Below are 27,834 nucleotides of genomic sequence, written 5' to 3' on the forward strand. Positions count from 1 at the left end.
GATTCACTCTCCCTCTCACCTGGGACCCACTTGTTGAGCTCGGGGCTCATTGGCTCCCTGCAAACTTTAGGGAAAGAAATAGCCAAATGAAACGGATGTGATAGTAAATGAGGAGCAGCTAGTTTGTGGATGTACGTAGGCAAACTAGATTTCCAATGAAAGTAAATGCAGGTGGGCAAAAATATGTATACAGGATGGCATATATTAGATTTACAAAATAAAGATGGTAGGCATACACACATATCTATATCAAGAGAGATTTATAAATAAACAAGGAGGCTATGTACAAACACCTATGGTATATTTATATTTTATACATTTTTTAATATTAAAAATGTTAAAGTATGGAATTGATGTGTGTATTTCAATTAAATATGATTCTCTAGTGAACTCTGAGAAAAATCTAATGTGTTACTTGTGAGGGGGGTGGGGAGAGAGATAATGAGAGAGACAGACACAGAGAGACAGAGAGAGAAAAGAGAGAAAGTGGGGGTAAGAACCTTGCAGCATATCAAACACAATCCATAAGAGGAGGGCTGAACCAACTGTCCAGATTATTATATACAGCCCTCCATTGCTTTCTGGATAGTGTAGCACAAATAGATGTCACCCAAGGCACTTTCCACATAGATAAAGCTTGTGCTGCTTCTCCTCTTTCACCTTGACAGAATAAAACAATGGCAGTTGAACTCAGACAACACCTCATTCCCTAGATATTGATGGCCCCTCCTCTTTTGTGCCCTCTCACCCTTTAGGAGGGCTGACCCAGGAAAGGTTCTCAACCTCCACAGGAGCCCAAGACTAATAAAGGTAAAGTCACCACCTCTGGGATTCCCAACAAATTTTGTCCCTTCAGAATTTGCCTGCAGCTGAGCAAAGCTGCTGATGTTTTCGAAGAGGTACTGTCTTTGGATTTTGCCCCGGAATCAGTAGAAACAAGTCATGCATAGTGAGTAGTTACCAGTTAGGTGCTAAGTGTGGTGGGGTGAGAGACTGAGTGGTGGGTGTGAGGGAGGAGAAAGGTCTTGTTTCAAAGTGAGTAGAGGGAGTGGTGATCTTGTGACCCCATTCCTGACATCTTTTTATCTATTTATGTAATCTGTATCTATCTATATAACATGTATATATACACACATATATGTATATATGTATATATAGCCTTGACCTGATCTCCAAATGATAAAAGCAGCCTGTCCATTCGTTAGGTGGCGGTTTAATGTCTTTATTCTAAGCCAGTGTCCTTAATAGTAGGTCTTAAGTTTTTAAGTCTAATTATACTTATACCAAATCTTACTCCCCCACTTCTCCACCTTCACCCCAGCCTAAGTACCTAATAAATGCTTTTTGATGAGGTGGATGATGATAAAAGGTGACGAAGAAGCAGCAAGTTGACAGACGCTATGCTTATTAATGCAAATTGATTCACTGTTAAGTATCCTTTATCTTAACTCTAGACTCTGTTAGAAAGTATGCTTATAGTCTCCGTGCATTGTTTTCAAATATCCTAAAAGAAACGTGAGGAAACTTGAGAAAGAAACAGGGGTTTATTTAATTACAAGAAAGGATTGACCTTCCTGTTCAATAAAGACTAATTTTTCTTTATTGTTAAACGGGGCTTTGTCTGTGAATGAAAGGTGCACGTTATTATGTAAGATCCAATGGGGGGGGCAGTCTTTATTGAACAAACAATTGTGAATGGCTTAATCATCTCCTCACACCCAATTAAATTTCTTGACTTAATTAGGAAATTTCATATATTGAGTTTAATCCTCAGGTCATCCCTCCCCACTCTCTCTTCACTTGCCTCTTCACCATCCCTGTTCCCATCGTTTGCCTCCCATCTAGGGTGGGGCTGTGGGTTTGGGAGGTACACCGCATCTTGGGGTGGGCTAGACTTTTGATCCTACAGAGGTTTCTGAATACCTAGGCACAGTCTGCAGGGAGGATCTAGGGAGAGGGGGAATAAAGCAGGAGCGCTTTATTCGAGCTGTATGGAGCCTGCGGTGAGGAGGGCGTGAGTCTAAGAGACCAGAAAATATTAAGGGGTGGGGAGGGGGGCCTGCACTAAAACCAGGAATTCTGCAGTTGCATCCCGGGTTAGGATATAGGCTCTAGGTGGAAGTGGGTGGGTAATGCTTTTTGTTCGGCATTAGGACCCTGCGGGAGCCTCCTGGGGAGACAAGAGAGGGAGGGAGAGCAGAAAAAAGGGAGGGTGCTGGGGGCGGGGACCCTGAGTCCGCACTCCAGCGGGCGGCAGCCGCACGAGTTGCCAGGCTAGGGCTTGGGCTGGGTAGCGCAGCACTCTATATAAGGAGGGTGGACAGCGCTGCTGTTCTCACACTATACTCTATCTCTCTTCACTTGCTCTTGCAGGCACCTGCACCAGCACAAGTACGAACACTACAGCCCCAGGTCTTCCTGACCCGGTGAGAGGACTGGTGGGATGGCACGGAGCAGTGCCCGCAGGGCGGAGTCAACCGCTGAGCAGGAGCCTTGGCCCCTGGCCCGGCCCCCTTCTCCTTCCACCAGCTGCAGTTTCTCTGCGGGGCAAGTGGCTCCCGTCGCGGGAGCGTGAAGAGAAATCGAGAAGGCAGTGGAGAGATACCGGGGCAAGGCAGGGAGAAGCAACTCAGGCAGCCTCCCTCTTGGGCATACCCCCATCCGGAGCCAAAGGCTTCGCCTTCGCCTCGGGGCTTCTCTCCGATTTCTGGAGCTAGCATGCGAGAACAAGGAGGACAGAAGGTACGGGCTGGAGGATGCTATCCTCACCTCCTTTTCTCCATCATTGTGACTTGAAACTCCAGTGACCAGAGTGGGGAGTCCTTGGGGCATTTGGGTAAAGGAACACTTCTTGGGGGGGAAAAAGGAAGAAAAGAAAACAAGCAGACTAACCAGCCTCCGAGCGCGCGCTCGGAAGATCTGAGAGCTTCAGAGCGAAGTAGAAGTACGCCTTCTCCAAGGATCAGTAAGACTGGGGGATCCAAGGCTGCTGGCTAGAAGAGCTGAGGGCTGGAGACGCTGTGTGTCCCTGGGGTTGAACGCGAGGCAAAAGAGAGGAAGGTACTCAACTGCCTCTCAAGGGTTAGGTAAGGAGAGGTCAGCGATCGAGGGTATGGGGACAGTGTATTTGGGGACGCGCCCTACTTGGCAGGGCTGCCTGCCGCACCCGTGACCTCTTTAGCGCTCCCGCAGCAGCTGGGTGTCTGGGCTGTCCCACTGCCAGAGGAACTCCTGGATAGGATTGGCTGTCAGGGAGAGATCATTTATCCCTCCCCACGGACCCAACCTCCCTACATCAATCTCCACCCTCCTGGCTAGCAGGCTATATAGTCAGTCCATGATCAGAAGCTGTACGCCACCTGCTCTCGAAGCAGGGCGAGGGACACAATGGAACAGCCTAGCCTTCAGTGCTCCCAGCCGGCCTCTGGCTCCCTGACCTCCCCGCAGACTAATCATTCTACCTTCCCGAATCCCAACTGTAGCTCTCCGGGGCCATACCAGGACTCTATTGCACTCCCTTGGAAGGTGGTCCTGGCCACATTACTTGCACTTATCACCTTGGCCACCACGCTCTCCAATGCCTTTGTGATCGCCACGGTCTCTCGGACTAGGAAGCTGCACACTCCTGCCAACTACCTGATCGCCTCCCTAGCAGTTACTGACTTGCTTGTGTCTATCCTGGTGATGCCCATCAGCACCATGTACACGGTCACCGGTAGGTGGACGCTTGGCCAGATTGTCTGCGATTTTTGGCTGTCCTCGGACATTACCTGTTGCACAGCTTCCATCCTGCATCTCTGTGCCATCGCTCTGGACCGCTACTGGGCCATTACAGACGCGGTGGAGTATTCGGCTAAAAGGACTCCCAAGCGAGCCGCGGGGATGATTGCCATGGTGTGGGTCTTCTCCGTGTCCATCTCCATGCCCCCACTCTTCTGGCGCCAGGCTAAGGCTGAGGAGGTAGCAGACTGCTTGGTGAACACAGACCATATCCTTTACACCGTCTACTCCACTGTGGGCGCCTTCTACTTCCCCACACTGCTGCTTATTGCCCTCTATGGTCGCATCTATGTGGAAGCTCGTTCTCGGATTTTGAAACAGACGCCCAACAGGACGGGCAAACGCCTGACCCGGGCCCAACTGATCACTGACTCCCCGGGATCCTCTTCCTCTGCCACTTCCATTAACTCTCGAGCGCCCGAGGGATCCAGTGAATCGGGGTCCCCAGTGTTTGTGAACCAAGTAAAGGTGAAAGTCTCTGACACTTTCCTGGAAAAGAAGAAGCTCATGGCCGCTAGGGAGCGAAAAGCCACCAAAACGCTTGGGATAATTTTAGGAGCCTTTATCGTCTGTTGGCTGCCTTTCTTTATCATCTCCCTGGCTTTGCCTATCTGCGATGACGCCTGCTGGTTCCACCTGGCCATCTTTGACTTCTTTACTTGGCTAGGATATCTCAACTCCCTCATCAACCCCATCATCTATACCATGTCCAATGACGACTTCAAACAAGCTTTTCATAAACTGATACGGTTCAGGCGCACGAGCTGAATCTTGAAGTGGCAGAGCGTTCACCAAGGCGCCTCTGGGGAACGTGCTTGTCTTGTGTCTGATTCCACAGGTAAGGTGGACTCTTGTTATGCTGGTGCTGTCTCAGAAAGAGGCTCTCCTGGGCCAGAGAAAGCGGTGCTGAGAAACCAGTAGAGTCCAGAGGGGGCTCTGGAAGGAGAACCGTGCGTAGAAAGGGTAGAGCAAGAAGAATCTATCAGCTCCCCACACTCCCAGCTCCCCAAACTTCCTGCCTTTGCTATTGACACTGCTGCTTTCCAGCGCCTATTGGGCTGTAACTTTTTTTTTTTAATAAGCATTTAAATGGGAGATACTTACCCATGAAAGACCATTGTATGGAGTCACTGTCAGTCTATAGTTTCGGGTACCTGGAAACCTGCCGAGCTCCTATCTCCTCCCTGCAGGCAGTGCTTATAATAGAAGTTTATCCTCCTGTGCTAGTGGGGGGAAAAACTTGATCTCACTCCTCTCTCCTACTCCAATCCAATGAAACTGGCAAGTGTTTACTTCTCGCAACTCTCTCTCTTTTAAGTATTTAAACACAGTCAGAGGAGCGTATGGATTTAGTTTCCTGGACCTTAATTTTGTCTCTGATGGAGAAGAAAGCCTGAAGAGTTAACTGCGTTGCGGAATTCTGCTCTGAACAATCCCTATTGTTTTCTTTATACTTGAAACTAGCTGGGCGATGGGCAGACTTGACTAGGAGAACAGAACTCCTTGGGTGTTTGTTTTCTGCAGATATGTAATTTTGCATTCCTGTTTAGCTATTGTCAAGCCACAGCTAACAAAGCAAACTAAGTATTATGTGTGCTCGTGCCAAAGTTTGCAAACTGCTTTAGTTTTATTCCTAATTCATGTACCTGTCACTTTACATATTTAAATTCCGGGTAAATGGAGAGTATGATGGGTGACTCAGACCAAACTGCTGCTATCTTACTTATGAATGCAATCCTCTAGTGTTAGATAAATCCCTCCTTCACCCTGTTTAACTAGACAGCTGTCTTTGTCTTTAATCTCTAGTCCAATTCAGTGGAACCGACTTGCAGAAGAGAGATGAAATAGCAACAGCTCCTATTGGTTAAGGAATGGGGCGAGGGGAAAAGGGAGGGGAAATGTATAACCTTGACTTGTACAAAATTTTTAAAATGCATGAGATAGTTATTTGCACAAACATTCATTTCACCAGAGATTACCTTGTTAACTAGCCTGTGAAGTCACTAAGGGTCACTAAGTAACCGCCAGGTACAGAAACACTTGACATGGAATAAGAGCCGTAACATCAGTGTTACTGTTGAATATTTGCTTCCTCATCTTTTATGTTTTAAATGTAGCAAAAACAAAGACTATTAGAAAAGGATAGCACTGGGGACAGCAAAAGAAAAAAAAAGCTAAGATACAGATAAATTTTGTTTTAATTCGAGACCATCCTAGACAGAGCCCTTCGTGTAGCTCTTGGAGGGTGAAAAGACGGCACTCTACAAAGTCATTACTGTGTAGAGCAAATTATATTGAGAAGTGGTTTAAACTTGTATTCTGAAACTCTGGTCCTGGTTATGATACCTCACGAAGCTGTAACAATTGGAATATTCAAAAGTTTTAAATCTTTACAAACTCTGCTTTAGTACTTTGGTTGTGGTCTCAGCTTAGCTCTGAAAGATCCATTTTTTTCTTCTAGATAGGGCCACAAATTGAAGGATGGAAAATCCATAATCTCAGTAAATAAAAGACCTATAAGAGAATCCATCTACGTAGAAAAAAACCAAAAACCCTACCCCACCCATCACTTAGGTAAGATCTATATTCTTTTGAGCTACTTTCTGCAAGTCACCATTTTATTTTAAAAAAAGCCTCTCTTAACTGCTGGAAACTCAGGCAAAGGAGATTTTTGAACTGAATTATCAAAATACACTCCCTACCTTCCTACTTTGCAGTTTTTCACTGAGATAATAGCTCTTAACATTACACTATTCAGATTGTCGTATGTATTCTCAATACAAAGGGAAACTAACTGGTGTTGTTGACACCTTGTCTTTGGGGCTGGACTTTAAACTTCAGGGCATTAAAAAAAAACAACCCATCAGTCTTAGCAGGCTTCTCAAGTACATTTGCTCTGGGGTTTCTCCCATGCAGAAATCAAACTTGGGATGTTCATAGGGCTCAATAATTTGTGTTGATGTTATTAATCTATTTGTATTTGTATATGCCATTGTAAATGCTGTTGTACTTCTGTTGGGCATAAGTGACAGTTAAGTCAAATTCTAGCAGCCACAGAGAAACTGTATATTTAAACATATGGTGGTGACTCCCACACAGGCAGTGACCATGGTTGTATCTAAGTACTGTTAGAATGTATAGTCAATTTAGTCAGAGCTGGTTGCTTACCACCATGAAAAGCTAATTATTTGACTGAATCGACTGGTCATTTAAATATTGTGGGATAAGTGAGTGTATGCCAAAATTGTAGTAATAAGAATTCTCACTTCATCAATCCACATTGCACTTGATTATGCAAAGTGTATTGCCGTGTAAATCAGAGGGGTATAAACTCCTTTTCAGTTACTGCTTCCTGTAGGACAGTCATGTGCTTGTATGATAGTTCAGTCCATAAACTAGTCACATTAAAAAATATGAAAGGGGAGAGAAACATGAAAACTTTGTGACCTTTCCGCCAAAGTAAAATGAAACATATTTGTTGGATGTTGTAAGAAATATTGTCCACATTTGTATTAAATTGCACACCCATCTACATGAATATATTTATATGTAAGCATCCAAAATGCCTATACTGTCTTGTATTTTCAGAGATTTTAAATTTGATTTTTTTCCCAAAACAGCCACAATGACCACAAAAGAATGGCTGTTGACTTGGACAGACTTTATAATAAAACAATAATCTCAGACTTTGCTATATTTCATCTTGGTTGTCTTTAAACAAAAGACAGTTAAGAGATCTCTAACTCATTTCAGCAGCAGCAGCCCAGAACATATGCATTTGGTGGAGTTGCTGTGATTGCATTGCCTTTGGCATCCCTCCTTTCAACAGATGTATAATTGGAAATGGAACTTAGAAGAAAAAATGAAATAAAAATTTACGTTGTTCTAAGGAAGTATTTGGTAATGACTATTATTAACCTTAAGACTAGTTCACTTGACTTTTCCAGTGTTATACTTTGGAGTTTATTGAGACACCAGAAAAGGAGATTTAATAGCTGTGGATACTTGTAGCCACAGTCATCAGGAAGGTACTTAACATAAATATTCAATCTTCTTTCTTCTGTATTCCAGAAGAATATGACATTTTTGTGAATATTTTCTTGACAAATTAATCCAGCTAAACTGGATAGTGGATTCTCAATAAAAGGATGTGCTATGGTTGCAAAACTATATGCATATCTATTTAATTACTCTATCCATTTAATAAAATCAGAGGAATGGTATCTGATGCTGATATTGGTATAGGTAAGAATAAATGATATAATTAATTCCACTGTTAAAATTTTGGGGACTTTATCAACTTTGAGAGTCTACTATGACTTGGCTACCATGAGTTAACACTGTCTAAAATAAGATCATGCTGTATCTGAAAGCTTGTCTAATATAGCCTTCTCCAGGATTAAAGGTAGGAGTCTCTAGGTGGAGAGGAAAATTCACAAGGGTAATGTGTCTGTAATAAGGAGAATGAGAGTGAGGATGTGGGAGGAGCCAAGCAGGAGAAGGGGCACGAAGAAGTGGTAGTCTGACCTACTTTAGTATAGGAGTTTATGTATATCATTTTGTCCCTTTTAACTTAAGAAGAATGGGGGGAATTGGTCATGTATCCATTGAGTTGGGGAGTGAAACTAGAGGCTGGATAAGATGGGAAGGGAAAGACTAGGCTAAACTAGGTATGGTGATATTTTGAGCCTTCTAAATTAGTCATGAGATTTTTTGCCCTGATGAGCTAAAGGCAACTTGAGCGTCATTTTCAGTAACAAACCAACTGCCACTTGGGACTTAAGTCAAATGAAAAGATAGCCAAGTTTTTTTCTGCAAGAACCTTCTTTCTATGAACCTCATTCCCACATTCTGCCTTCTTGCCAATGGTCCCAGGTCACCATACTCTCTTGAGGTACTTCGCTTTTTCCACAATCTGTTCCCCATCACAGAAAAGAATCTTAGATGCTCTCTCTAGTACAACTCTTCATTTTACTGATGAGGAAACTGAGACTCTGAGAAGCCAAGGTCACACAGATGGTAAGGAGCTTAGATCATTCATGCTGAATTAATTAATTCAACAAGAATCTTTTGACTCTGAGACCAAGGATATTTCTCTATCTCACTTATATGTTTATTTCTATCTCATCTCACATCTCCAGCATTTCTCTTTGTGTCTGTCTCTAACTCTCTCTGTCTGTCTCTGCCTCTACCTATGTCCTTTCTACCTCTGTGTCTCTCCTGAGGACTCTAGATATTTTCAAAGTGCCCCATGCCCCAAAATTACTGCTATCATTTCCCCATCTAACCAATTCCTAGACTATTACTGATGTTAGGTATATATGTATATATATATATATATATATATATATATATTATATATATATATATATATATATATATATATATATATGGATTATTTTATAAGACTAGTTTATTATTATGCTAGCTCAGGTTTGAGTGGTTGTCAGGTATTCCAGGGTATTTTTGCATTTTAGAAAAGAGGATCTGATTAATCCAAGTGAATTTCCAATTGGAGGAAGAGGTGGTAGCAGTGGTAGAGATGTTGTTAGGGCAGGTGGGGCTGCATTGGAGATGGTTTTGAGCAGGTGGGCCTTTTAGTATTTCTCATCTACCTGGGTCAGGGTTGGCACAGAGGTTTCTTCTCTGTTGAAGGCAGCAAGTCTCTTTAATCAGCTCAGTAACAATTAAAGTGTCTCCACATCAATTAGAACTCAGTTAAAACAGAGTTAATAGCTGGGTAGAGTGTGGGTTGATGAAACACATGAGGATAATTCAGAAACAAAAAGGCAGAGGGTCATCTATATATCAAGTAACCAATACCAGAATGACTTTTCCAGGAAATTTTGTAATGTGGTCTTGTTGGACTTGCCATTGACTGTGAACTCCTTGAGAGTAGGGACTGCCTTTTGCCTTTCTTTGCATCCCCAGAGCTTAGTACATTGCCAGGCACATAGAAGGAACTTATTAAAAGTTTGATGACTTGACAGTAAGTCTTTGGGTTAATTTGCATCAATGCAAACCTGCCTTATATCAGTGCTTAAATGGATGGGAGAGGTTAAAACACATTCAAAAATGAAGATAATTCAGGGTTCCAGATTTGAAAACATCCATTTGAATTTAGGTAGCAGGTGCCATAGTGAATAGAACAGTGGGCTGTTGTCAGGAAGATCTGAGTTCAAATTTGCCCTCAGAAACTTACTAGCTCTTTGACTCTGGGCAAATCACTTAACCTTATTCGCCTCAGTTTCCTTAACTATAAAATAGAGATGATAATAGCACCTACTTCACAGGATTGTTGTGAGGATCAAATGAGATAATATTTATAAAAATGCTTGGCATAGTGCCTAGCACATAGTAAATGCTATATAAATGCTTATTTCCTTCCACCTTTTCTTTTCACTTTCTCAACTTGATGTTTATCAATATTTACTTACTCAAATAATTTTATTTTATGATCTAGTGAAGTCAATACTTGCATAAAAATTTAAGATATGTTTTTCATAGGATCATTAATTTGAAAGAGACTTTAGAGGTCATATATTCCAAGTCTTTTGCTTTACAAATCATAAGATCATAGAGCTAGAGTAGGCTGGGGTGTTAGATGCCATCTAGTCCCTCATTTTACATATGAGGAAACTAAGACCCAGGAGGTTAATTGACTTTTCCAAGATTGTACCTGGAGTAATTAGTAGAGCCAAGATTGAAGCCCAAATCCTCAGATTGTAAATCATGAGCTCTTTCCCCTAAATCGGAAATAGCAGTTTTGGTCTATCATGAAGATACTTATACATATACCAATTCCTGTAGGACAGTGGACTTTTATCCATCTGCATTGTTTTGCAATTGTGTTGAAAAAAGTCCCATTATTAAATATGGGTTTATGTCACAAAAACACCTGATGGTATCAGAAAAGGGAAGTTGCATGTTGGAAAGATAATTGAACTAGCATTAATAGCCGTCCTTAACAAACCTAATTGTCACTGTCTTATTCTCTAGCACTTGGGTTTTCAGCACATTGGATAAATTAGGCTTCCAAGTGATAACTCCAGAGAAGCATGGTTCTATTTACATGAACTGATACAGTAAAGCAGAGCTAAGAAAACAACATACCTATGACTGTAAATGTAACAGGAAAAGACAGCCAGCACAAACCTGTGAGAAATGAATATTGCAAAATTTAAACTAATAGGCATGGACCCAAAGAAGAGACATGAGAAGACACCCCTCCCTACTACTTTGTTGAGGTAGTGTTTGTGGGGTTTATGAGTGTGGAACCTTCCATACATTGTCAGATTTTTTTCAATGTATTGATTGGTTTTGTGGATTTTTTTTCTCTTTTTCCTTTTTTTTTTTTTGGTTTAAAAGTTATGTCTTACAAAGGATGTCTCTCGGAAGCAAAATATAACAATAAAATATATTTAAAATAAATTAGGTATCCATTCCCCTCTTAAAACCTCCCTCAAAAAAAGGGGGAAAATGGTCTATGAGGATTGTGGCATGATTTGTGATGTTCCTTCTAATGTACAGAGACTACTGAGCAGAGCTCCTGGATAGAAAAACATAATCTTACTCCATTTAGGGTTTTGAAAGACAACTTGTACCCATTTCTAGTGGCCCAAGTTCTCACAAGTTTCAGAAGAAAAAAAAACCCTTTCATTATAAATAAGTGGGAATAGATATGACAAATATGGCCTTATAATATTTCATACTCCTAAAATGAGCAGATGGTGATGGAGGGATTCATTTGTGGGAAAAGTTTAAAAGAATTTACTCATGACTTGGTTAAATGATGCATGAAACAGTGAGTCATATCCTCTGTGCCTTTATAGAAAGATTCCATACCCAGGCCTTGTTACCAGTCCTATATTAGGAGAGCCACAGTGAAGGACGGCTCTGGATTTATAACGGGTGATCTGAAAATGGGAGGATACATCTAATAATGGGTATGAGCAGAAGTTACCTATAGCCACATACTTAAGTTCTGCTTCAAGACCTGGCTAGGCATACTTTTCCCCATGCGCAAATTTGCCTTCTTGGACTTTTCTGAGAAGCTAAAATATGAATTATAAGGGTACCTGTTCTGTAAGGGGATATTTCTGGGAATTCCATTCACTTTTGTGCCTGGTTGATTTCCCTGTCTCCCCACTTCCTCCACCTCTACCTCTATTCCAACAAATCTAAAGAGAGGATTTTGCCTGGCCTGTATGCAGAAATGCCTTGGTGTATTGGCTATCAGCCTGTTGTGCTAGGGAAAGCAAGAGATCACATCCCAAACCCCTCCCCTCAACTTCCTTTGAATCATTTGGAGTCTTAACTAGTCTTCTTATTGTATATATCTCTGTCCAGATCACATGTTTATTATCCACAATAGGTAGACATTAAATTAGAGCATTTTCAAATATTAAGCCAGCAGAGCAGCATTTCTTGACTGCTACTAAAGCAAACAAGCTTTGTTTGTTTGTTATATACCCAACTGAATCAGGTGCCAGGCTTTATAGGCACCACAGGGCTGCACCCTTCACAATCAGAGCTCACATTTACACAATACCTTTGGGTTTACAAAGCACTTTTCTTACTTTCAGGGGGAGGTAAGTGCCAGGATTATCACTCCCACTTTAGGGAGGGAGGGAGGAAGGAAGACAGGAAACAAGTATTTAATAAATTCCTATTGTGTGTCAGGCACTGCGCTAAATGCTTTACAAATATTTTCTCATTTAATCCTTACAACAACCCTGTGAGATAAATGCTATTATTATCCACATTTGGGAAAATGAGGCACACAGAGGTTAAATAACTTGCCCAGGGTTAAACAGTAAGATATGACTCACTGTTTCATTTATCATTTAGTCAAGCTATGAGTAGATCCTTTTAGATTTTTCCCATAAATGTATCCATCTCCTCATTTTAGGAATATGAAATATTATAAGGCAAAATCCATCACATTTATTCCCAATTATTCATAATGAAAGTATATTTTTGTTGTTTGTTTGAAATCTTGACCAGAGCTTGTAAGTGTCTGAGGATTTGAACTCAGGTCTGACTATATCTATCGTGCCACCTAGCTACTTCTCAGAGATGAATAAACTGATTTAGCAATAGCCATGCAGATGCCCTGGGAGTATCATTTACTAAGCATTTATTAAATACCTACTATTTGCCAGGTACTGAACACCAACTTCCAACCCAGAATTCTTTCCACTATGTCACACCATCTCTCTTTGTCAGCAATGATGTTTGTGAGGAGTTACTCTGATAGTAGTATAAAAGGATGGTGCTCCTAATTTAGGGAGTAATGAATGACTATATTATCAGAGAATAAACATAGACTATTAGAACTGGAAGGAACATTAATAATAATCTAAATCAATGAAGAAAAAGAAATTTAGGCCAAGAAAGGTGATATAACTTACTTAAGGCAGCACATAGCTCTATAGTCAGTACCAGAGGTTTCCTGATTTTACTGTTTCCACTACATGTTCTGGAACTCACTGAGTATACCATTTATGGAAATGTTATATGGGGGCAGGTGGGGAGAGTAAGATAGGAAGAAAAAACATTTGCTTCCTGGCTGTTGGGATCCAGGCCATTAAGGTAGTCACATATAACTACAGGCAAACCATACCACCTTAGAGGATTGCTTTGTGAATTACAGTAACAGCTTCTCCTTGTATAGTTTTTTTTTTTTAAATAGCTTCACATCATTGAATCTTCAGTTTGGGATGAATGTCAGAGACCATATTATGCAACTTCATAATCTTGTGGTGAGGCTCAAATGAGATCATGTATGTAAAATTGCTTACAAACCCTAAAGCTATGTTATTAAAAACTATATTGTCATTATTACTGGTCATGGCATATGGCCAAGAATCCCCTCTATGATATGTCGCTAACTATTATTCAGCTTTGCTTAAAGATTGCCATATGCATGACTTGATCCTCATAACAACAATATGAGTTAGGCAAGAAAAGTATTACAGGCCCATTTTGAAGGTAAATATCCTGAAGCACAGAGATTTTTAGTGACTTGAGGAAGGTAGAAACACATTAACATCAGCCTTACCTTCAAAGAGACTGCTTTGATGAAAACAAAAGGAGTAAAAAGTTAACTCTGAGTGTGTGCATGGAATGCCCCACTTATGTTGCAAATCATTGACAAATATGATAAGAAAAGTTAGCATACAAATAAATAAGCCAAGTACTTGAGTGAAATTCCACAGTGGAACAGGTGCCTCAAAGTTATAGGCTGAGAGGATGTCAAACTAAGTAAGTTTGAAAACGATCTAGAAGGAAGTGGTGGTGCAGTAATGGCCCTGGAGTCAGGAAAACCTGAGTTCAAATCTGGCTTAAACATTTACTAGCTGTGTGTCCTTGGGCATTAGCCTCTGTTTGCCTTGGTTTCCTCAACTGTAAAATGGGAATAAGAGCACCTACCTTTCAGAGATATGAGGATCAAATGACATAGCATTTGTTAAAACAAAACACTCAGCTCAGTCCCTAGCATAACATAGGTGCTATGTATATCTATCTCTAGCTCTATCTGTCTATCTATCTATCTATCTACTTATTCCCTTCTCATCTATATTTGGGGATTATACAGCTCCTCTTGTAAGAGAGGCAGCCTATTAACTACAGAGCTGGTCTCATTAACAGGAAGAACTGAGTTCATGTCCTACTTCTGAAATACTGGTTCTGTGACCCTTAGCAAATCACTTAACATCTCAGCTTTAGGCAAAGCTATAACATTAGTGAATTAAGGAGAAGATGCAAATCTGCAAAGGTAGAGGGAGTTTCTGCATCCCTATGTAACAGGTTAACATGGTGAGTCTTCACCCATTATTTCACATGAATGGCTGGAAACCTACTTAATCTTTAGGTTGACTCATTGTCTCTAACCTATTCTCATATTGGCAGGTCTAGGTTCCCAGAGAAGAACCACTATCACATAGTTACACCCAAATGCCAGTGGTCTTAGGGGTAGTAACACTGAAGGAGAATACACTTCTTCTGCTCACCACTTTAGTTCTGCCTATGTGTTTCAATTTATGCACACCAATCATTCACCATAATGTCACATTTAGATCTTAAATATAATAATTTAATTAGTAATTAGGCAAAAGAAAAGATATTAAAGGAAATGTATGAATAATAAAATATATCACAATCCACACATAACAACGAATCACGCTTTCCTACCAACATTCTCAATGTCTTTGGAGTACAGTGGGCACAAATAGGAAATAGCAGGGTATGACATGAGTCAGGAAAGCCCGTATGCTTGAGGTAAATCACCATTCTGGGCTGCCACTAGTCCCTTTAGTGACATCTCTACCATACAGTCGCTTCTCTGCTAACTGCTTGCCTGTTCATTCTCACCACTCTTGCTGGTTAAATCCTCATGCTTTGGATTCCTGAACTGATGTAGCATTTATAAGCTTTTCCAACTTACAGCTACCTTGAAAAGGGAATTGGAAAAGTGTTACACTATGGAATTGGCTACCAGTTCCCTTTAAGCCAGTGAACTGCAAAGCTTATCAGGCTGATTCTCAGTAAGACAAAGCAATCCAATCAAGTATTCACTTACCAGTATGTTATCTTGTCCAGTCAAATTCTCACAGAGCTCAGAGTGAAACAACTGAAGTTGACTCTCTGGGCAAATCAAACTAGGCAGCCAAATCTCCACTCACCTGAATTGTGGGTCACCCAATTAAACCTCAGCATAAGCAAAATAGCTGCAAAACCTTTTCCTCTTTTCTGCTTTCCCCTCTCAAACCAAAGGAGGCAGCAAAGGGTACCAGGTACCTCTGAGAGGCTTTGGCTGTCTGAAGTTCACTGAACATTTATATCTGGAACTAAAACTGTTGCCCAATGAGGTGGAGCCTTTCTCCAACCAATTAAGAATCACATAACAAACCTCTCCCCGCCCCCACCGGTTTACTGCTCCAGTTAACACTTCTTCACAGAAAGCTTGGAAAAAGCTAGTTTTAGACGCCCTGCTGTATCTTTATTTTTTACTTGCCAGATTCATCTTTTCAGTATCAGCCTCAGTCTCCTATATATTTTAGTGGCTCAAATCAAATCTTCTTGGAACTCAGTGGCTCATCTTTCACTTAAAAGATATTAAGTCATGAAATCCACACTATGAAATCAACAGACCCCATTTAACAATTAAATTCAATAAATATTTATTAAATGCTTACTGTATGCCAGGGACTGTACTAAGTGCAAGGGATACAAATACAACAAAAGGGATAGTCCCTGCCCTCAAGGAGGAAAGTTGTTGGGGGATTTTGTTATTGTTATTGTCATTCAGTCATGTCTGATTCTTTGTGACCCCATTTGTGGTTTTCTTGGCAAAGATATTGATGTGGTTTGCCATTTCCTTCCCCAACTCATTTTACATATGAGGAAACTGAGGCAAACAAGGTTAAGTGACTTGCCCAGGGACACATAGGCAGTAAGCAGCTGAGGCTGGACTTGAACTTAGGTCTTCCTGACTTCAGTGCTCTGTCCACTGCACCACCTAGTTGCCCAATGTGGGAAGACAACATACAAAAAGAGGCTGAAAAGGGGAAAAGGCACATGGGGCAAACAGCGGGTATAGTGTTCCAAAAAAAAAAAAAAGAAAGCACAGATATGGAAACATAACATAGTTCTGGGCACATAGTAGGTGCCTAATAAAAGTTTTTTGTTGATTGATTGAGAACAACAATAAAAATAGAAGAGAGTTTTAGGGCAAAGAATACAACCAAGTTTTAGTGCCAGACAAGGTTGCAATGGCTTTCACATTATGGCAGATTACAGTGACAAAGTAAGAAGGAAGTGACAGGTTCTTATTTAATTGTAATTGTGTAAACTCTGTCCAAAAGTCCAGTGGTATGAGACCCTCTCAGTGTTGGAGGAGATGAATGCCCTGTCCTACATAAAGTCTGGGGCATAATTAGGTGAGATGGGAAAGAGCTCCAGCCTTCAGCCCCTCTGGAACTCTTCAAACTTTAAGTCTTCTTTATGACTCTTCAAGTTGTGAGTCACTTCAGGTACTTCTGGCTTCTAGCTTCAAGAGAGAAGATGGAAGAAGCCAACTCCATTTTAGGATGTTGAAGGAAAAGACCCTAGGAAGACATGAGAGGAGCTGGCAGTCTCCATCATGTCTCTATACCCAGTTCACTACAGTAGAAACTCTGGCAAATTTTACCCTTCAGTGAGACAGAACTCTATTAGTTGAACTGAATTATCTTGCTCCCCATGGGAGACCTCCTTCACTCTGTATTATCTGGTATATATTCTCTTATGTATACCTTCTCTAATTTTTATTTTGTTCTAATTTGGATAAATGGGCTTCTTTGCTATTCATTATGTGTGTTCATTGTGGAACTGGTATTAGATGGGAAAGAGGACAAGCCTTGTGTATAGAACTTGGGGTTCCTCTTCTCCCCACCAATAATGATAAAGTACACAGAAGTGAGATCTAACCTGATCATGTCCTTCCTAGACTAACAATATTTAAGGGAGCAGATCGATAAACTTCTAGCCTAGTAATTCCTCTCTCTGATGTGAGCAGGATTGTGGTTTCTGGACTCAACTTCCTGCTTCCCTTTCCATCAGGAATGAAAGTCTCCCTTTAAGGAGGGTGGGTGGAGAAGAGACTAGAGATGGCTCTTCTGCCTCCCTTTATGCCACATGAGAGTGGGGAGGGGGGTCTACACTTGGGGTCTTCCCTACATTTACTTTGTTTCTCATCTCAATACCACAGAAAGGGAAGCACTAGGTAGTAAGAGAATCAAATAGGGAATGAAAATATGGCTTATGAAAATTTCTGGGAAATGTCAGGGAAAGATAAAAGGCAGAAAAGTGGCTTATGGGTCTTAGCTTATAAACTAAGATGTTTTTGTACTATAACAACAGGCTGTAATACTTAATAGCTGTGTGACTAATGACAAATCACTTAATTTCTCTGAATTTCAGTTTCCTCATCAATCAAATATGGAAAACAATTCTTTTACTGTGTACTTCATGGGTACTTTTTATAGTATCATATTTTAATTTTAATTTCAAATTCAAATTGAATTGAAATTTATGAATTGAAAGGAAAGTTGATGGTTGTCTACTACATACATGCATACATACATACATACATACATACACAACACATATACATACATACATACATACATACATACATACATACATACATACATACACACACACACACACAAACATGCATGGGGTACCTAGGTGGCACAGTGGTCAGAGCACTGAGTCTGGAGTCAGAAAGACCTGAGTTCAAATGTGACTGCAGATACTTACTAGCTGTGTGACCCTGGGACAGTAATTTATATTGTTTTTCTCAGTGTCCTCATCTGTAAAATGGAGATGACAATTACACGTATTTTCCAAGATTGTTGTGAGGCTCAAATGAGATAATAATTGTAAATCTCTTAGCACAGTGCCTGGCACATAGTAAGGACTATATAAATGTTACTATTATACATATGTACACACATGTGTATATGTAAACATGTGTGTGTGTGTGTGTGTCTCAGGTTAAGTGCGTAGAAAAATCAGGTACAGGGTTAGGGATCAGGACTTACCAGTCCTTTCAAAGAGAGTTTAGGTATGACAAGTTGCCAATTCTAGTAGAGGCAGTGAAAGATCAAGTGTATGAAATGGATCAATCAATAATCAATTATAAAACACTTTCTCTGTTTATATGGTCTAGACACTGTGTTAAGCACTGGGAATACTAAGAAAGGTGAAGCACAAAAACAGTCCCTAGTCTCATGGGACTTGCACATTAATTGGAGCTGAAGGTCTAGAACGGGCTCCATAGTGAAACAGAAATTTGGTATAATGACACTAAGGTAGACTCTGACTATGGCTTCATTCCTGAGTCTCAGGCTTCACTCCAAAGGTACAGTAGTAAATAGGTTTGTGAAATGAACCTTTCAATGTGCAGTGGGTCATGCTTCCTAACTTGTTTACATGGTATTCATTCCTCAGCTCCAGCAGCTGTTAAATGTTTCCCCTCCAACATCTTGTCCCAGATGCTTCAGGTCTTCAGTCTACCTTGAAACAATAGCTCAGTCTTGCCTCAGATGCAGCAGAGCATGACATTCAAATTCAGCCCTCTGCTTTCTTTCCACCTTTAGACATGGACATTGCAATATGTGTGATGTGGAGAAAAAATGACCACCCAGAGCAAAACAATGAAACAGGAATTCTGCGGCTTTTGGCAAATGGTTCAATTTGTGCAAAATCACAGACTTTCAGTGCTGTAAAGTCCTTTAGAAGTCATCTACTCTAACTAATATTTATCTGAAGAGAGATGTCCTGTGCAAAAGCCCTGGTAAGTGATCATCCAGTTTCAAACCTCCAGCGAGAAGAAACTCACTACCTCCCTAATAATCTATTCCACTTCAATAGCCAGGAAAACTAAGACCTCTCTTCTTAACATATGCATATGTGTATGGTTATTTGAATTTTCTGACCAAATTATATTCATTTATAAACCTGTATATTAAATGGTAAAGAGGCATACTTATTAACAGTAGTGATTTACTGATGTTTGTATCTTAGAAGCGTATTTTGTAGACCAGTAATTCTGAACTTTTTTTTTGGGGGGGGTTTCTATACCAGTCTGATTTAATGAAAATACCTCTTCTTTTCCTTAATGTCTTATGGGACACTGAATTTCTTTAAAATGAAATTTATCTAAATGTTTTGAGACTTAAAGGATTTTATGACATCCTTTAATATAGTGAGACAATATATGGTATTGGAAAACTGGATTGAGAATACAAATGCAATGACTACTTATGAGACAAGTGTTATGTTCAGAGCATTGTACTTAGTGTTATTGAGATTGAAAGGTAGAAAGCACTTATTAAACACCTACTATATACCAAGTACACTGGTATATGATATGTAAACTTCTTATATATGTGTGTGTGTGTGTATGTGTGTGTGTGTGTGTGTGTGTGTGTGTACACTCACAAAAAATGTAATTTGGGGGCAAGATAAAATTTCATCTCTTCCCTCAAAGGGATTTTTTTTGGGTAATTAGTTACAATGCCAAAAAAAACATTTAAGCAATCTTGTTTCAGAATGAATGTATTATCTTAATATTTGAGTACAGATTGCTTATTGAACAGATAAAGTATGAAAGTCATTGAAGGACAATTTGGAATAAGGGAAATCACAGTGGATTTTGAGTTGAAATGCGTGAAGTTATGTCCTGACCTGTACAATTCTTAGGTGTGTGAATGAACAAATAACTTAATCTTTCTTTTCTGACAGCTTTATCATCTGCACAAGACAATACAGATTCATGATTATGAAGAAAGTGCTATGTACCATCTTAAAGTCCACAGAAATATGGGTTTCAGGGCTGAACCGGTGATTTCATTGATACAGAGAATTCCTACCAATACAAAATGACATCTTCTCTAAAACTTATAGTCTAAGAAAGTTGATTAGGTTACTGAGAGGTTAAATGACTTGACCAGAGTCACATAGCTGGTATTTGTCAGAGGAAGGACTTGAACTTTCATAGCTTCTTGGTTCTGAGGCCAGCTCTCTATTCACTGTCATATAATCTAAATAATTATGGTAATTAGAAATACAAATTAATTCTAAACCCCTTTTTGCTCTGTGATATTATATACAAAATTAAAAATTACTCAGAATTTGCATTTTAATATCATAATTATATAATAACCATGTCTATGTAATTTTGTCTATCTTATGGTTTTTTAAATGCATGCATGTATATTATCTCATTTGATTCTTATCACAACCCTGTGAAATTAGTGGTTCATGTATGATTGCTCCCATTATATAGAGAAACTGGGGTTCAGAGGGATTATAATAATAAGTATATAGCATGCTAAGGTTTATAAAGAGCTTTACAAATATTATTTCATTTTGTCCTCACAATTCCAGAAGTCAAGTGTTATTATTATCTTCGCTTTACGGTTGAAGAAATTGAGGCAGACAGATCTTAAGTAATTTGCTCAAGGTCACACAGCTAGAAAGTATCTGAGGCAGGATTTGAACTGAGGTTTACCTGATTCTAGATCCAGTGTTCCATTCAGTTCACTTAGCTGTCTATAAATGTATGTTATCTTCCTTTTTTAAAATATCTTTGATGTATGGACCTAGTAATGGTATTGCACAACTTTATAACATTTTGGGCATGGTTCCAAATTATTCTTCAAAATGATTGGATCAGTTCACAACTCCTCCAACAGTGCATTAGTGTCCCAATTTTTCCACATCCCCTCCAACATTTATCATTTTGATTTTTTGTCACATCAGACAACCTGATAGGTGTTTTAATTTGCATTTCTCTAATTAGTAGTGACTTAGAGCATTTTTGTACATGAGTATAAATAGTTTTGGTTTCTTCTGAAAACTGTATCCATGGTCTTCATTTTGAAAACAAAACTGGGGCTCAGAGAAATTGAATGATTTGTTTATGGTCCCATGACAGCTCTCTTCATCTTAAGGGATGTCAAATTGAAGAGGAATTCAACTTATACTATTTAGCCTCAGAAGGTAAAACCAGGCTTGATTCCAAGAAAAAAGAACTCTCAGAATGATTCCTGTCCAAATGTAGAAATGTGCTGCCTCAGAAAGTAGTGGGTTCCCCTCACTATGGAGTGGGGTTCCCCCTCACTGGTGATCATCAAGCAAAGGTTGAAAGATTACTTGTCAGGTATGTTGTAAAGGGGCAAGTCCCTTAACCCTTTTGGGTTTCATTTTCCTCATCTGTAAAATGAAGTGATTAGATTTGACCTCAGATGTCCCTTCCTTCTCTAAATCTTTGATTTGGATTTTTATGTGCAGTAGTGAGAGCACTGGGCCTGGAGTCAGGAAGATCTAAGTTCAAATCTAGCTTCGTACTTACTATGTGTGACTGTTGTGACTTGTGTTCACATTTACTAGCTGGGTAAATCATTTAACCTCTGCCTCAGTTTCCTAAGCTATAAAATGAGAGTAATAATACCATCTACATCTCAGGGTTGTTTTAAGTATTAAATGAAATATTTGTAAAGTGTTTAGCACAGCACCTGGCACACAGTAGGCGTGTAATAAAAGCTTATTTTCTTCCTTTAAAAGCATCAGATACAGCATTTTCCGCAATTTTCACTTGATTTTCTCTAAGAGGAGAAGGTGAAGATTTCTGAGGAATACATTTCTCCACTCCAACTTGAGAAGGAATATGAAGAGTTCCTGAAAAGAACTGAAGTGGGGCTTGAACAGATTTGGGGGGTGGAGTGAGGTGTGTGTAGGGGAGTTCTGAAGCCGAAGAAGGAAAACCATTTTTCAGGAGGTTGAGTTTTGGAAGAATGCCATGCAGAAGATGAAGGAAATTAACATTTGGAAATGCTATCATTGAAACTTAGAAAAAAAGAAAACACATTTAGGGGTTTTCATCAAGAAGAGGGAAGTACCAGGTGGCATTTTGGGGGCACTTATCAAAAGAGATAATGTATGGGAAGCTAAAGTCCACAAAATCTAAGGTATTATGATAAGGTAAGCTTTTACTTAGGGGATGGTTAATTCTTTGGACCAACTATCTGAACATAGTAGCTGAAAGCACAGTTCTTGTTCTTTTGGTGGTTTTATTGTGATTTTATCTCATATCTGGCTAATAATAATACCTAAATGTGGAAAAAAGAGGAGTGAACTAGATAGTGTAAGGAAGAAGTAGCTTTTTGTCATCCATGACATGCTAAATCAAGGCCACAGAAACTTAGAGGTGATATTTCATCTAATATGAAAGGGGAGTGGCACTTAGCGACTCCTAAAACACAAGTTTGACCATATTATGTCTATCCTCTCTATTAAAAAAAAATAGAAAACTTCAGCAGCTCCCTATATTACCTCCTGGATCAAGTATAAAATTCTCTGGTTTTCAAAGCCCTTTATAACCTAGCCTTTTGGTACCTTTCTAGTCTTCTTCCTTATTCCCCTCCAGGTGTTTCGTGACCTGATGATACATGACTTCTTACTCTTTCTCTTACATCTTAATCCATTTCCAAGTTCTGAGCATTCTTACTCACTGTTGCTCAAGCCTGGAATGCTCTTGTTCCTCGTCTTCACTTCCTGTCTTCCTTGGCTTTCTTCAGGGTTCAGCTGAAGTTACTTTCTGTCAGAAACCTTTTATAATCCTCCTTAATCTTAGTGATTCTTTTTAGAGATTTCCTTCCATCTCTCCCCCATTTCTCCTGTACATATCTTGTTTTTGCCTTTCTTTGTATCCACAGTGCCTGAAACATAGTAAATGATCATTGATTGAAAGACTAACTCCCTCCTGAGAGGTAGAAAGGGAGCTATTTGTTGACCTGATGACAGTTATAGAGATATGTGTTATCTGTTGCCTTTCTGAGACATTTATCTAAGCCATAACAGATGTCCTCCAAAATTTATCAAAATGGATGACATCTACCCTCTTTTGGTGATTTATGTGGGGACAAATGGCCCTGCCAGAAGGGATTTAGAAGGTCTTAACAAAGATTATTGTCTTTAGTAAGACTATGAAGGCCATGGGGCCCAGGTTGTGTTTTCCTCAAACTACCCAGAAAAGCCAAGGAATGCAGAAAAGAAAAGTGAATTTAGGAAGTGAACAGCTGGTGAAGAAGGTGGTATTTGAGAATGAAATTTGGATTTTTGAACAAAGGCTTAAAATATAGAGATGACAGACTCTTGGCCACAGATGGAATGTAACCAATGGGTTGGTTATAAGAATGTATTTGCTTGGCATTTTGCAAATCTACTGAAAAAGTCTTTAAAAGAAGAAGGATGACAAGTGAGTAGACTATATCCTTATCTACAAAGCTAGATGACATAGAGTAGGAGTTGTTGACCTCAGGTCTGTGGATCATTTAGGGGTATGTGGACAGATTTCAGGTCCATTAAATTGGATGTAAAAATCCATATCTTTATTTTTACTAACCTCTAAATGAAATTTAGCATTTCTTTCAATTATTTAAAGACATTCTGAAGAGAGAGTCAATATGCTCACCAGACTTAACCTCTAAATGAAATTTAGCATTTCCTTCAATTATTTAAAGATACCATGAGAAGGGAGTCAATATGCTCACCATACTCTCAAAGAATTTTATGTCATAAGAAGTTAATTATTCTTGCAATGGAGAGTAACTTCAAAAAAGGAAAAATCACTGTTGAGATATTCATAAATTTACAGGCAGCAAAACCCAACAAAGGTGTCTGCATTAAAGCACATATTCTACAATTTCCATATACAAATGACTAAAGTTTGGAAAACAGGAAAGAAGAATAAGGGTTCTAATGCAAGGAATTGAACTATACCTTTTAGGTATCACTGAGACTTGGTAGAAGGAAATTCATGAATGGAATATAAATTAGTAAATGGGATTTTTTCAAATGAAAGAAATAAAGTAAAGGGATGGGATGGATTATTGTAACATTGTATTTTAAGAATGTATATAGTATTCTGGGAAATCAAAGAGCCAGAAGGAGGAAGAATTGTGGTGAGCATTGTGATTATGCTCAATGGAGGGAGCAACAGAAGTGATTTTTATTATTGATGCATACTATACAAAGAGGAAAGAAATGGGAAGTCAGGGCAATTGATTGCAAGTCTAGAAAAGAGATGTGGTCTGGTATTGATAGGTGAAGTCAGTTCTCTTGGCATCTGCTGAAGGTTACTATCTACTAAAAGCAGAACAGCTAATGACTTCTTGATTTGCTTTAATGAAAATTTCATCCATCAGAAGGTAGAAGAACCAATAGGGAACATTCTATTCTGTATCTGATTCTCACTAAAGGAAGGGACTGATTGTTGGGGTTGAAATGATGATTGCATGGAGGATGGGAGGAGTTAGTGACAAGCCTCTCTGCTAAGAATTGTGATAGAAAAAGAGGAAACCTGGACATAATCTGACAAACTTCTAGATGTGGGAAAAACAGGTTTCAAAGAGTCCAGAGGAAGGATGAACAAGATCCTGTGGACTAAAATTTTAAAGAGAAATAGCCCAGGTGGGATAGGAAACTATCCAAGAAAACAATTCTGATTATACAAAAGGAAATAATTCCAGTGAAAAGGAAAATTACAAGATGTCTGAAGAGACTATTGTGAATGTATAGAGAACTCCCTGCTCTTTTGAGATTTTTAAAATATATGTACAGAAGTTGTTAGCAAGGACAGGTAAAAGAAGATGAATATAAGTCTAAATATAGTGTTAGGTATGCTAAAGTTCAGAGTGAAGTGAGATTGGCAAGGCAAGCTAAAGACAAATGGGCTTTCTGGAAGATGGTGGAGTAGGTAAAAAATTTCTAGGCTATCCAGATTTCTGTCACAAACAGATAGAAAATCTTCATGAAATGAATGTAAAGCAGCAAAAATAAAGGGGTAAAGAAGTTGTCCTCCTAAAATAAGGATGAGAGGATCACAGAAAAGACAACCTCCAGGGGCTGAGATTTAGCCCAAGTGAAGTATAGACACCTCCAGGCTGACTCCACTGAATCAACAAATAGCAGGCCCTAGAGCAGCAGATTTGCAATTTCATGTGCAATCACCTTTTTAATTATACTACGTTACAGAAATGCTTGTTTTATTCCATAAATTAAAAACAAAATAAATTTAAAAATTAATATAAGAAAGTCAAATGAAACACATATAGATATGTAGGCATATATGCATATATGTATGTATACTATGTATATATACATGTATAATGTATACATATTACATATTATAAATATAATATAATGTAAACATATATTTCACACATATTGGGAGAAATAGAAGGGATAAGACCCCTATTTGGGGTAGATGGGATGATTGTAAATGATAACACAGAGAAGGCAAATCTTATTTTATTTCTGTTTTCCCTGCCAACAGATGATCTTCAATCTGGAAATGACTGGACAAAAAATGGCTAACAGGGAGTTGATAGCCATGATAAGTGATGAGAGATTAAGAAAATATTTAATTTACCCTGAATGAATTCATTAACTGACCAAGCTGAACTTCACCCTTGGATGATGAATGGACTAGTTGATATGATTGCTGAGTCATTGTCACTGATATTTGATAGATCATGAAGAATGGAAGAGATAGATCAGAACTGAAGAAAAGCAAATATCTCAGATTTTTTCTTTTAATTAAGAGAATAGAATACAGATTATATAGGCCAGTCAGCTTTAATTCCTATGGGAAAATATATGAATTATTTAAAAGTAAATAATGACTACGTAGAAAAGGAAACTGTCATTTATAAAAAGGCAATATGAATTCATGAAGAACAGGTCAGACTAGGTCAGGCCAGACTACATTATTTCCTTTTTTGATAAGTTTACTAAATGGATTGATTAGAGGACTCTGTAAATCTAGCTTTCTTCAATTTTAGTAAATATTTCCTAAAATTTCTCAAATAATTCTTGTGAATAATATGGAAAAAAATTTGGACAGATTCCATTGGGGTTTTCTGAGTTGTCTAGGCTCAAAGAGTATCCCTTAATGGCTCAATATCAACTGGACAGGACATCTCTAGTAAAATGTCTCAAGCATTTGTATTATTTGACATTTTTATCAGTGACTTGGATAAAAGCATGGTTGGCATACTGCTCAAATTTATAGATGACACAAGGAGGGACAAGTAACCCACTGGGTGACAGAGTCAAATCCTAGAAGACATTGACAAATTAGGACATTTGGATATATCTAATAACATGAAAGTCAATAGAAGTAAAAAAAAATTCTTATAATTTGGATGAAAAACAGTTAAATGAGTACAGGATGAGAGAGACAGTGATTTATATGAAAAAGATTGAGTGGTCTCAAAGTAAGTGCACATTAATTGGGAAACTGACAAAGTTTTGTAGATGAACAGAACAGAATATTACTATGCTATAGTGCTCTATAAGAAGTGACAGTGAATGTGAAGAATTCAGAGAAGTGTGGGAAAACAAAAGAACTAATACTGCATAAAATATGCAGAACCAAGAAAAATATAAAGGATGCCTAAAATAAATATAAATAGAAAAGAACAAAAATGACATGTAATTATAGTATCCAAGCTTGGCCTTCGGGAAGAGTTGAGAAATGGACGTCACTGCTCTCATTATGGAAGTTGATAGCTATGGATATGGAATTCCGCATGTTTTAAGATGTAGTTGATGTGTTAGTTTTGGTGAATTGCTTTTTTCTTTCTTTTTTATTCTTTTCATCTCCTCCAGCATTTATCATTTTCCTTTTCCGTCATGTTAGCCAATCTGATAGATGTGAGGTGGTACTTTAATTTGCATTTCTCTATAATCAATAGTAATTTAGAATATTTTTATGTGACTATTGTTAGCTTTGATTTCTTCTTCTGAAAATTGCCTATTCATATCCTTTGACCATTTATCAACTGGGGAATGACTTATTTCTTATAAATTTGGCTCAGTTCCCTATATACTTGAGAAAAGAGGCCTCAGTCAAATAAATTTGCTATATATTTTTCTTTTCCCCCCTTTTAAAATATATATGTATTATATATATGTATATCTATATCCATCTGTCTATCTATCTATCTATCTATCTATCTATCTATCTATCTATCTATCTATCTATTATCTATCTATCTATAAAATTTCCCCCAATTACATGTTAAAACCATTTTTAACATTCTAAAAAGTTTTGAGTTCTAAATTCTATCCCTCTTCCCTTCCTCCCCTTTCCCCTCCCTGAGGCAGTAACCAATCATATATAGGTTATGTATGTGCAATTATGTAAAACATTTCCACATTAATCATTTTGTACAAGAAGACCTGAATTTAAAAAAATGGAAGAAAGAAATGAAAAAATAGCATTCTTCAGTCTGCATTAAAAAAAAATCAGTTCTTTCTCTGAAAGCAGATAACCTTCATCATTAGTTCTTTGGGATTGTCTTGGCTCATTGTATTGCTGAGAATTTGCTATGCATTTTTATCCTGTTTCCTGTCTTCTTTAGAATTTTGGCTTCAATAGTTTTGCTTGTGCAAAAGTTTTCTAATTTCATGTAATCAAAATTATACATTTTC

At 38.7% G+C, this 27,834-nt stretch overlaps 1 protein-coding gene across 1 annotated transcript; it reads left to right on the plus strand.

The window, feature by feature from the left end:
• Positions 1-3,277: 3,277 nt before the first annotated feature.
• HTR1B (5-hydroxytryptamine receptor 1B) lies at positions 3,278-7,657 on the plus strand. The gene has a single exon (XM_021000210.2). It carries the CDS (start codon positions 3,388-3,390, stop codon positions 4,546-4,548), a length of 1,161 nt encoding a protein of 386 aa, XP_020855869.1. The 5' UTR covers positions 3,278-3,387; the 3' UTR covers positions 4,549-7,657.
• The last annotated feature ends 20,177 nt before the right edge of the window (positions 7,658-27,834 follow it).

Source organism: Phascolarctos cinereus, unplaced genomic scaffold (genome assembly GCF_003287225.1).
Source record: "Phascolarctos cinereus isolate Bilbo 61053 unplaced genomic scaffold, phaCin_HiC Scaffold_5;HRSCAF=322, whole genome shotgun sequence".
Taxonomy (NCBI): domain Eukaryota; kingdom Metazoa; phylum Chordata; class Mammalia; order Diprotodontia; family Phascolarctidae; genus Phascolarctos; species Phascolarctos cinereus.